Source organism: Asparagus officinalis, unplaced genomic scaffold, assembly GCF_001876935.1.
Source record: "Asparagus officinalis unplaced genomic scaffold, Aspof.V1 AsparagusV1_Un594, whole genome shotgun sequence".
Taxonomy (NCBI): Eukaryota; Viridiplantae; Streptophyta; class Magnoliopsida; order Asparagales; family Asparagaceae; genus Asparagus; species Asparagus officinalis.
In genome coordinates this window covers 20,257-32,557 of record NW_017972856.1, presented here as the reverse complement: position 1 = coordinate 32,557, position 12,301 = coordinate 20,257, and the positions used below count along the sequence as shown (strand labels likewise).

The 12,301-nt window shown below is 33.6% G+C and overlaps 1 protein-coding gene and 1 long non-coding RNA gene across 2 annotated transcripts in view; one reads left to right on the top strand and one right to left on the bottom strand.

Annotated features, from left to right (window-relative positions):
* The window catches only part of LOC109827975 (furostanol glycoside 26-O-beta-glucosidase-like), a 13,318-nt gene extending 4,112 nt beyond the window's left edge, over positions 1-9,206 (top strand). Inside the window, exons 8-13 of the mRNA XM_020395004.1 lie at positions 1,115-1,230; positions 1,666-1,886; positions 2,926-2,957; positions 3,233-3,332; positions 5,778-5,892; positions 7,235-9,206. Of these exons, the coding sequence (XP_020250593.1) occupies positions 1,115-1,230; positions 1,666-1,886; positions 2,926-2,957; positions 3,233-3,332; positions 5,778-5,892; positions 7,235-7,403 (753 nt within the window). The 3' untranslated portion in view covers positions 7,404-9,206. The remainder of the gene's footprint in view (positions 1-1,114; positions 1,231-1,665; positions 1,887-2,925; positions 2,958-3,232; positions 3,333-5,777; positions 5,893-7,234) is intronic.
* LOC109827976 lies at positions 526-9,296 on the bottom strand. Its single transcript, XR_002243548.1, has 3 exons — positions 9,201-9,296; positions 4,218-4,348; positions 526-842 (listed from the first exon to the last, which is right to left on the bottom strand). It is a non-coding gene; the product is annotated as an uncharacterized LOC109827976 (long non-coding RNA).
* Between the last annotated feature and the right edge of the window lie 3,005 nt (positions 9,297-12,301).

Genomic DNA, 12,301 nt, shown 5'->3' with positions numbered 1-12,301 from the left:
TTTCAGAACAAACATCATTCTTTGGACAATTCACAACATTTGTGTTGATATATGCATCTGAATTTTGCTGCAAATGAATGACCAAGAGGTTTTGAATGTTTTTAGTGATGAATCAATCTCTATACATTTTGTGGCTAAAGTAACATGATTTCACAATGAATTTATGATGGTGAAAATTTTATAACCATAGACTAATTTAGATGTGTTAATAAAATGAACAATGTGGAGCATCCATGAAATAATTTGCTATGAAACTCTAGATATTCTGCCATGAATTTCTGATTTGAAAACTTTTCTCATTTGAAAACTTATCTATCTTACATACCACATGTGAACATACATATGTACATACCTACATAAATACATGCACAAATGCGTGTGCGCACACACACATGCATAAAATGACTTGCTATGAGACTCTCAAGTTTTCACCATAAAGTTCTCATTCAAAAACTTACCATCTCACATACATACATATCCCCTTTTACACATGCATGCACACACACGCACACACATGGACAGAAAATTTCAAATTTCATGAATTATAGAGGTCTAGAAACAGGCAGATACAATAAAGCACAGGGGAATTGTCCATTTTTTAAAAATTACATGCACATATAGTGAATTCACCATCGATAACAGTTTCCTTTCTAAAGTGGAGGAACAAGCAGAAACCAAGCCTTTGTGTTGCAAAAGTAGTGTACGATAAAGGGAAATCAGTAACAAGCCTAGTTGTAGCATTGCGGGTGGCATTCACCAATTGGATTTGGACCAGTAGCACGTGTGTAGAGAGGAGAGGAAACAAGGACATATTTATGCTTTAACTTCTAGCTTTTCAAGTCCTATATAAAAGGAAGAATAATTAAAATAATCAGTCAGAATGCGGTTAACCATCCAATTAGAGATATTACAAATAATTTTCGCTTAGTATTACTAAATTCCATGACAGAATTATTTATGTTCAATAAAATATTTATAAATACCCAAAGAGATAAAGCTCTAAGATCTTCATTTTTCATGACTGATGTCATAATTATCACTGTATTCGTGACTTCCAACGTTATGCATAATTTGTTATATAAAATTTAGGAATTGACATTCAATCAGTTTACAGGATGTTCAGAAAGGAGAAGTTGGTATTTCTCTTATCTCTTATTGGTTCAAGCCATACTCCAACTGCCGGCCTGATTATGAAGCAGCAATTAGATCTCTTGACTTCATGCTTGGATGGTCAGTCTAAAAAAATTCATGCTTTCCGTAGAGCTTTCTATCAGCTACTAATCTGTTCGTTATTACTAATACTGTTATTACTACTATTTGTTTGTTTATTTATTTATCATTAGTACTACTGTTATTACTGCTATTAGCCTATTATTGATTCCATCCAACTCCTCAAAAAATCTACTTCATGCTTATGTCTCTTGCGATGGTTGCACTCATTTGGATTTTGTAGAGAAAGATTTGAAATCTAAATATACCCAGTGTCATCCTTGACATGGCCTTAAGTTGTCTTACTTACATTCAAATGTACCCATGTATCCCACTTTTCAGGTACTTGCAGTATGCAATTCTTTTTTCACTTACACTAAACCTACAAAAATTAAAGTTTTAAGTACATAAATGAAATAAAGACGTACTCTTATTTTCTTCATTTTTCTAATGTAGGTACATGGAACCATTAGCATTTGGAGATTATCCATTTATCATGAGGGCAGTTGTAAAGGATAGACTTCCCTACTTTACAGATGAGGAGACTGAGATTGTTAAAGATTCTTATGATTTTATAGGTGTCAATTATTACACAACAAGATATGCTCGCAATATACCAAGCTCGCAGAACTTTATCCCGGAAGTCAATTTACAAGAAGCATATGCTAGTAAAGTAGGTATGTATTCAGTGACATGTTTTTCTTCGGCTTTAACTTAATTTTATGGCAAATTTTGCATTACCCCCCAAAAGTTATCATTTTGATATAGTAACAAAAACTGTTTAAAACGTCATGTAACAACAAATAGTTTTGTTAAATAAACCTTTGACACAACTTTTTGGTAACATTTGTAAAATTTTTTGGTACTATAACAAAATGGGACGAAATTTTGGGGGGTTAGGTGATATTTAACCCTGATTTTGGTACAAGTGTGTCTCTTCCAGATAAATCAAAATGTATTCATTGTTACTATAGAACACCTTTGTAGGGTTACAATGTATAACAGGGGCAACAGCACCAATAAGAACAATAGGATTATAGAAAATATCTGTTATAATTATCATTATGAATACTGTCTTTCTCCTTTTGTCTTTCTCCTTTTTGAGATTAGCAACATGTTTTCCCCTACAAATTCCCTTCTCATCATGTATAATAAACTCTCATATGGCCGTCTCTTCCTCCTAAAAGCTCTGTAGGTTATAGTATCGATGGTTGACTGATTATATATTCTTGTAATATTTTATTTGCTTACTATCTTAATGTTCTATCAATAATTTGATATTCGGCTCATTTTTGTAACGCTCATGCAGTCCAACTAAAATGGATGGCAACAAGACAGTACAAGATGATAGAAGTTAAAATATCAAAACTGCAATGCAAAATAAGAAGTATAAATTGATTAAAGTCAAATTAGAGAGATCGGAGCAAAGTATATATATTAAGAATAATAAGAACTGTGGAGCAACGTTTACCCTTATCTGCATTCACTCAATCTGGAGCTCTGGTTCATATAATAATTTCAAATCAGATAATTATTTATAATTCCATTTCAGTATATCAATATGCACCAAAAAACTTGAAAGTGGGAAGGTATAGAAAATGTATGAAATTTTAGTTAAAATGATTAATAGTCCAGAAGCACAATAGCTCTTCATTTATTTATAGTTGATAAAATACAATAATTTTTTGATTAATTCCTTTCTTAATTTCGTTGCAGGGAAGAAGGACAATGTTCCCCTTGGAAAATTGGTATGTTCATTCTTTTCATCAAATTTCTAAATATTATATTTTGTGCTTGACTTGCAAAACTCTCAAGATAACATTTGAAGGAAAGATAAGGAATGCATTATCCATTGTGTTTACATGTTTTATACGTATTACAGAGGATTTATAATTTCTTCCTTGTACTTCATGAAGGCAATTTTTCTTAATATTTGAAAAAGATATAAAAAGTTTTTTTTTTTTGACAAAGACATAAATATAGTCCAACAGGTACGTTGATCTACTTCTAATTCCTGTTCCAGGAAGGAACATGGATTTATGTATATCCTGAAGGACTGAAGGAACTTCTATTGGAGCTGAAGAATAGATACAACAATCCTAAGATTTATATCACTGAAAATGGTAAGATTTTATATTTTTTCCCCTTTTCTGAAATGTTCAAAACTCCAGGAGATTTTAGAAGATTGCTCATTTGTTATATATACAAGCTTAAATGTAAGAATTAACAATTTATGCGTTTAATATATGCGCTTGAAAGTTATATATGTTCACACCAATCAGAGTTCATGGATCATGGTGAGGTCCTCTCCAGTTGATAGTTTCCTTGTCTAAAAATTTGGTGCCCATAAAAAGGTCAATTTTATTTTCAGGTTCAAATCTGCTTATAAAATTTCTTCAATATGGTAACCTTCCCTTTGGAAAGGCCTATATGATGATGACAGTGACAACCTTAACAACCATTTAATTTACCCAAAACCATAATGCAGTAGATTACAATATTAAACTAGCTAGATTAGACAGTATATATCAACCTTCAAGTAAATTTGTTAACCTTAATGTAGAGAGTGTCTCATGTCCATTCAGTTAAGTTTGGGTTTAGTTTAGAAAAAGGCATAGGATGGGATTTAGTTCCACATCAAAAACATAGTAAGATGGATAGACTAAATATGTTTGGCTCATGATTCAAATAGGATTAATCCTTTTGAGTCAATTGTGTCCAAGGACATTAGCCTAGTCTATATCCCTAATGGGCCTTTCCGACCCTAACAGTTAAGATGAAATGACCATGTTCACTTTGCTCAATATTATGTGAATATGAATATAGCTCAGACCTGACAAATGAGTAGATTTCATAAGATTTTCTTTTCAAGTTTTATGGACACTACTTGCATTGCTCACAAGCAACATCTATCTATTGCCTTAGAATTTAATCTGAGTTCTCAATTATGATATTCTGCTTTACTCATTTCATTTATGAAATTTTATATGAGAAAAACTAGTTATTACCTATTGGAGCGACATACTGACAAGCCTCTGAGTAGCTTCTACCAGAAGCCTGTTCCTATACTCCTCATCTTGTCTGAGCTCAACCTGTAGGACCTTCAGCCTACTCCCCAAATGAGTGAACTGCAAATAACCTGTGGAGGATAATATGACACAAAGAAAAGAAATTTAGAGAACCTCTATTATGATCACAAAAAAACTAATCAATCATGTACTTGCTATAACTGGAGTAGTTTAAAGTCAAACTTCAATTTCTAATCCAAACAGATTAATGATATAAAGTAAACCAGCTAAAAGTGACTTCAACTGAATAAATATTTGACTTCAACAATAATGTGAAGCCTTGCCTAGTACAGTGTTATCGAGGCGCAAAGCGCAATGCGGGGTGCAAAGGTCCCTTACGCGCACCATGCGCAAAGCGCACAACGAGGCGCGCGCCTCACTAATTGAGGAGCATAACTCAAACTAATATTTGCCAACATCATAAGACAGAAACATATAAGCAACATATTAGTTACCTACATCCAAAATTATGAGAATATCAACTTAAATCATCAAATTATGCTAACTGAATTTTTAAAGTAATAAAAAAGATACAAGAAACATGTATGTAAATCATCAAATTAAGTGATTAACAATTATGAGCATATGTTTATAAATTGTCACATAAAAGACTAAGAAATATAATTAACAAACATGACTGTTCATAATTTTCTAGTTAGTATTCTTAATTGATATTTGCTACTTAGCATGAAAAGATGAAGAATGAATGTAACAATTACATATTTACATGTTTATAATTTGCTAGTTAGCATGCTAATTAGAGAATGAAGTTACAATTAGCAAACAAGTATACTAAATTACTAATTATTGTTTCCTTTTTATAGGTTAAACATGAAAAGATGAAAATAGATTAGCAACTAGTAAGAAAGAGTATATTACATGATATAAATATGTAATTATGTAAATTATTTAAAAAAATAGAAGAAAGAGTATGTTACATAACGCAGGTGTGAGGCGCGCGCGAGGCGCACGCGAGGCGCGAGTGAGGCGCAAGTGAGGCGCACGCGAGGCGCGCGCCTCGCTGCGTGCAACGCCCCGCCTCGCGTGCGGGGCGCATTTCCCCCAGGCCGAAGCGCCCCGCGCCCGGGGCGCGCCCGAGGCGCGCGCCTCAATAAGCCTGGCCTAGTATTTATCTGAACCCAACAGGCAAAGATGATGTCTACCAACTTTGAACTTGACAAACTAGAGATGCTTAAGAAGTTATCTGAAATTCAACAGAATCTTAAACACAATCAATGGTGAAGCTTTCAAGCCATTTTGCACAGTTATATAACCTCATCTTTGCACGCACGCTCATACCGGAGTTTTTAGTTAAAAAATGAAACACATTCTAATAAAGTACGTAAAACAAACTTAAGTATTAGATAAGAAAGATAAACTCTCTTCATTCATACCGGAGTTTTTAGTTAAAATGAAACACATTCTAATAAAGTGCGTAAAACAAACTGAAGTACTAGATGAGAAAGATAAACTCTCTTCATTAAAAATTGTTTTTGACAGGAACTTGTGAGCTGGATGATTCTACGAATATTTTGACACTGGAAGAAGCACTTCACGATGAGGAAAGAATAGAATACTATGCTCTTCACCTTGCCAGTGTTAAAAAGGCAATCAGGTAAGGCTGCACATTTGTTGTTCAAATTTGAGACGCTGAAGCCGACTACAACTTTGTCATTTCTGATAATGATGCTCATGAATAACCTAATAGATTTCACCAACCACACTATATTGAACCGTCTAACTGCTTGTAAAAATCTTTGTTCTTTATTATAGTAATCCACTAGAATAAACCCTTCTTTTGCACCTGAACCATATAATCTAATTTCCACCTACTTCCTCGTAGAGATGTAGTTGAACATCACCATCATATAGGTCAAACTTAATTGAATCACAACTGATATTGGCACCACTATTTTTTAGTCTGTTAGTGATCTCAGTTTCAACTTAAATGAGAGGGTAGCTAGAAGTTCATAAATAATTTGGATGATATCCAGAAAATATTCTGAACATATAACGTTTCAGTTGAAATTTTTTTATGTTTCACATGCAAAAAATCTCGAGACTTCTTGTAGATAATTAGCAACTAGTAAAGATTAGTCGATTAATAGGTTGTGACACAAAGTGCAATAAAGGCCAAATACTTACTGATTGCAGAACGAAGGTATGCCTATACATAATTAAAAGCAAGGTTAATTGCAATAGGAACCCCTATGGTTCTATTGTTGCAGATAGACCCCCTGCGTGAAATTTTTTTTGACCCCATTCAGAGGGTCTGTCTGCATCAATAGAACAACAGGAGGTCTATCCTCAATTAACACTTAAATGCAAAATGCATGTCTTTGCTCTTTATGAGGCTCAGTCATACTAGAAGATGTGCAATTTGGCTTCAGGTAAAGCAAATGTTCAATCATATTAGAGTTATGCCAATTGCTTTAAAAAAGAAAAGAAAATAGTTGATCTTAAAGTAAAAAGTGTATTAATATTACACCATGAAATAGTGCACAGGAGATGTACAACATCAATAGTGATGATATAGCAAATAACAATGGACAAATTACATGTATCTAATCTGCCAACCTGTTAGAGGTATTTTGAATATTTTGTGTGAAAAACTTGATTAAGTAATTGCCTTTTCAATATCAGACAATTTTTAACTAAATGTTTTTTTTTTCGATTTGCGACATATAACAACTTCAATGAAATTGCTAACTGCTTTTTCAATCATCAAAAGAAGTTTCTTCTAAATGGTTGCAATTCCTAGAAGGATCCAAACTTGATGAAAAGTAATCTTACAATCCAAACTTGATTAAGAATAACCTTACCAGATGATTTATTAATCTATTTATAAAACACTTTATTGTCCAGAAAATAATCTGGATCTATTTGTATAATAAAATTACTCAATATTCGAAAAGTGCAATCAAACAGTACTAGACTAATCAAAATTTTTAATGCAGGTGTGGAGTCAATGTGAAGGGATTCTTCGCATGGTCTCTTCTGGACAACTTTGAATGGAATGGGGGTTACACAAACCGCTTTGGGTTGACATACATAGACTACAAAAACAACCTCAAACGCTACCCAAAGAAGTCCAACAAATGGCTTACCAACTTCCTTAAGGTTTAACTTCTTATCTTGGGGAGGGAGGTCGTTTCATTTTCCAAAAGTTAGTCAAATAGGACTTTTAGTGTAATGAAGACAATGGTTAACTAAGAAAAAAAACACTATGGTAGCTCTTCTATATTGTTAGTATCCAAATAAAAATCATTATCCTTGATGTAAACTCAATGTATTTTGTTTCAATTCAAGATTGAATTATTCATTGGAATGTTTGGGTTTTAAGTTTGTTATATGCATTAGATACACATGGCAGTCTCCATGAGGAGTTTCAGTCAGAAAAGAAAGGGGTAGGGATTAATAGTTCCTCTTTATACTAGTTTTATCAGTATGGATCCAATTTAAGCTCCATTTTCTGATGAACTATGAGTTTTATTATCCTAAGGAGAACTAAACACAGTCATAAAAGATGCATGCAAGATAGTAAAGGACAATTTATCTACAACTACAGAGCGCGAGGCATGAGACGTAAAAATTCCAAAAAGCTAACACCCCATTTGATTACGTAACGACATTAACAAGGACCATGACTCATAACAAAGATGTAAACCAAAAATTAACGGATCAATCTGTGGTTTCTCATGAACTTCTCCATTCAATGAGCACGGGAACAGCACAAGACACAGGCTAAAAGGTTATAGTGCACTAACACATATATCTCAAAGTTGATATAAGATCACCTTTGTTGTCTGCAGTAGGAAAAACAATAAAGTCTCTATCTATTGACAACTTTTGATAATAATTTTGGAAACAGAGGCAAACTTAGTCCATAGATCGAGTCAGATAGTGATTGAGGCTTTGGAGAAAGTCTGTTGACATCTAAATGGCTTAATTGCACTTAAATACCCTATAGTTTCCTGTACTTTGCACATATTTAACCTCATTGTTTATGGCAATGGTAATGCCCTAAAGTTTTTTAAATTTGCACTTTGCTACCCGTGGCAATGCAAACATCTAATTTTAGAACATTTTAACTCTTAGTTGTTAAATTTTCTTTTAAAACCTATCAAAATTTTTTAAAATTAGAATTAGGAGGGGTATAAATTGGAATTATGTTAGTTCTAACAGTAAATTTAACAAAAATTAAGGCTTAAAAAGTTCTAGAATTGGCATGTGAATATCGCGTGCTCAGGAGAAATTCTCACATTTGCATAATTGAGGATATTAAAGTGCAAATTTTAAAACCTTAAGGGTATATAAACGCTGCCAAAAACAATTGAGGGTATATAAGTGCAAAGTTGGAGAAACTATAGGGTATATAAGTGCATGTAAGCCCATCTAAATATTTAAGCATGTACATTTAGGTAAAAATTCTAGAATTGGCATGTGAATATCGCGTGCTCAGGAGAAAATTCTCACATTTGCATAATTGAGGATATTAAAGTGCAAATTTTAAAACCTTTAGGGTATATAAACGCTGCCAAAAACAATTGAGGGTATATAAGTGCAAAGTTGGGGAAACTATAGGGTATATAAGTGCATGTAAGCCCATCTATATATTTAAGCATGTACATTTAGGTGTCTAAGTTGAAATTAGGATTATCTATGTACCTTCAACAATAATCAATTTGGGATTTTCTCACTCTTTGAATAACAATGATTAATGCCCTAATAAGGGTTGATTGATTTTGGTAAAACCTAAAACCAATATATAGTTATATTCATCAAAGCCTAATTGATTAGATTGGGAACTCAAGGTCTACTGTATGAATCATATAGAATCTTTGTCTGCAATAAATAAAAAAGGCAAAAATTTAGAATTATTGATTTCTTAAAATAAATAGTTGGGGAAGAGAAAGAACTGACCTTTGTGGACACCGATGGAGTTGGACCAGAGGATGATGGAGGTGGTGATGATGAAGGGCCGTTTTCAGGGCGTCGCTTTCAGAAATATGTATGATAACGTACACTTTGCTGTTTGGTTGGTTTCTCAGAAAGTAGAGAAAAATAAATTGTAGAAAGAAACAAGGGGAAAATGTGTCATCCATGTTGTTTAGCCTTAAAAAACTCAAAAAAAATGACCCAACTTCAAAAGCTCACTTTTATACATGAATGATTTGTATTTGTACAGGTCTTCCAAAAATACCCTTTTCTCACTCAAACTGTCATGCCCACTCTCTCTCTTCTCTCTTCTGTTGCTCAAACACCCAAAACCTAACCCAAATCCAATCCCTCACTGACGTCGCCATGATGACTCTACTCCTTCACGAATGCATCGCCTACGAGCACTCTCTCGACGTCCGCCTCGACTCCCTCCTCTCCTACTTCCTCGTTCTCGACCGTAGCCTCCTCGCACTCTGCCGCTCCTCCTCCCCTCTCCTCTCCCTCGCCCGCTCTGATTCGTCCCCCCTCCTCTCCTCCCTCTCCTCCACCGCCTCCCTCACCCATTAAGTTTCATCTCGCGTTCGCCAGCTCAACCTTGCCCAGTCTCGATCCATCTTGCGCTCTCCCACATCGACGTCGCACTTCACCGTTCGCAGTCCCTCGACGCCGCTTAATGATTACTCGACGTGGAGGACTACGATTCTATCACCGCATCAGGAATTTGTTGTCCGTTGGGGTTTCCTAAGGGCCGGATCCAAGAGAGGTGGAGACGAACTTGGAGGAGATCTTGTCATTGATGCATTTGAGGGGGCGATTATATTGAGGTCATGATGTCGAAGATCAGGGGATTGTGGTTCGTTGATCCTGAATTTGGTTCAGAGACTCTGAAGAGATTAAGTACTGTGAGTTTTAATAGAGTGTTGCAGGAGCTAACTGGGTATATATGGTCATTGAGGAATTCTTTATGGTAGAGAATGTGAGGAAGGCAATATCAATTGATGAGCAGCAACTAGAAAGTCTGACAACATCAATGGTGGTTGATGTGATTGTATGGGTCTGATGTTTCATACATATACATCAATGTCATTACATTTTAGGTAAGGGGCTGTTTGATTATTTCCTAAAAAACCAAAAAATAGAAATGCAAACCAAGAAAACTCAAAAAGTACAATTTCACACATTTCTATCCCTAAAACTAAAACTTCTCTAGATGACAAGAGAGAGAGATGGATTGAATGCCCAAAATACAATTGATAATCTCCTCAAGCTCTTGTAAAACTTTCTTCATAAACCAAACCCTTAAACAAACTTAAAACAAGCTTAAACTCTTTTAAAACTCTTTAAAACATTCTCTTGGGTTACTTTAAGTGTTAAGGGATGATGGATATTTATAAGAACTCAAGACAACAACCCAAAGCCAAAGAAAAACAAGAAAAGACCAAAAAACCAACTCATCATCTTCATTTCTTTGATTTCCTTCTTTTTTTAGCAAACCAAACACTCCCAAAACAATTCTTTGATTTAATAGTTTTCAATTTCTTTGATTTTCAATTTTTTTAGGCAAACAAACAGGCCCTAAATATAATACACTTGAGAAAGTATGAATGAATCTGGAGAAAGTAAGAATGAATCTGGTATCATACGTGCCAGAGTTGCAGCCGAGCTTCAAATAGAAGGATGAGGTAGAAAAATCAAGCAAAGCCATTAAATAAGGATGAAGAGAAATTTGTTTCAAAAATTAATTTTTTATAAAAACTTGTGCGTATGTTTATATGTGTTACTGATTTTGGTTATATTAACAGTAGATGTGGATGACAAACAATGCAACAAGTTTGACTTTTATTATTCTTATTGTATTTATAGTATTTTTGTCATTAATTTGATATGTTCATTATTGATGCCACAAATACTTAACATGTTCAGCTGGAAAGTTAACATGTTCAGCTGAAAGTTAACAAACATCGCCAAAAGTTAACATTGTTCGAACGAAAGTTAACAAGAAAAGCAAAAAGTTAATATGTTCAGTCGAAAATTAACAGCCAATGCCAAAAGTTAACACGTTCAAATGAAAGTTAACATGTACAGACTTAAATAGTTAACAGTAAATGTAAATAGCTTACATATAAAATCATTGTACTTCAATACGATTAATCTTACATTCTTACATCTAATATTGCTTGAATACACAATTTGAATAGTATTCTACGGTGAAAACCACTTCAGTAGGAATAATAATACTATTCAAATTTTATATTCAAGCAATATCAGTTATAAGAATGTAAAACTAATTATTTTGAAGTACAATGATTTTATATGTAAGCTATTTACATTTACTATTAACTATTTAAATCTCTTGTTAACTTTGAGCTAAACGTGTTAACTTGTGGTGTTCCCTGTTAATTTTCGTTTGTACATGTTAACTTTTTGTGTTTCCTGTTAACTTTTGGATGAACACGTTAACTTTTGGCGCTACTTATTAACTTTAAGATGATGAATTTTTTCTCAACAATTGTTCCTCGTAACGGTTAACTATTTAAGCCTGTTGTTAACTTTCGGCGTTTCCTGCTAACTTTCAACTGAACAAGTTAACTTTTGGCGTTGTTTGTTAACTTTCAGATGATGGAATTTTTCTCGACAATTGTTCCTAGCAATGGTGAGAATGTATTGAGATCAAAAGATATTTTCAACAACACTTCCATAATTTCTCAATGGTGTTACACATCATTAACTGAAAGGGTCAACAATTTGAAAATATAAAAAAATTGAGAGTAGTTTTGTAATACTATTCTATGATGAAAAATACTCCAGCTAGGAATAATAATACTATTCAAATTATTTATTCAAGAAATATTAGCAGTAAGAATGTAAGACTAATTGTACTGAAGTAAAATAATTATATATGTAAGTTATTTAAATTTACCGTTAACTATTTAAGTCAGTACATGTTAACTTTCATTTGAACGTGTTAACTTTTGGCATTGCCTGTTAATTTTCGGCTGAACATTTTAATTTTTGCGTTTCCTGTTAGCTTTCGTTTGAACAATGTTAACTTTTGGCGATGCTTGTTAACTTTCAACTGAACA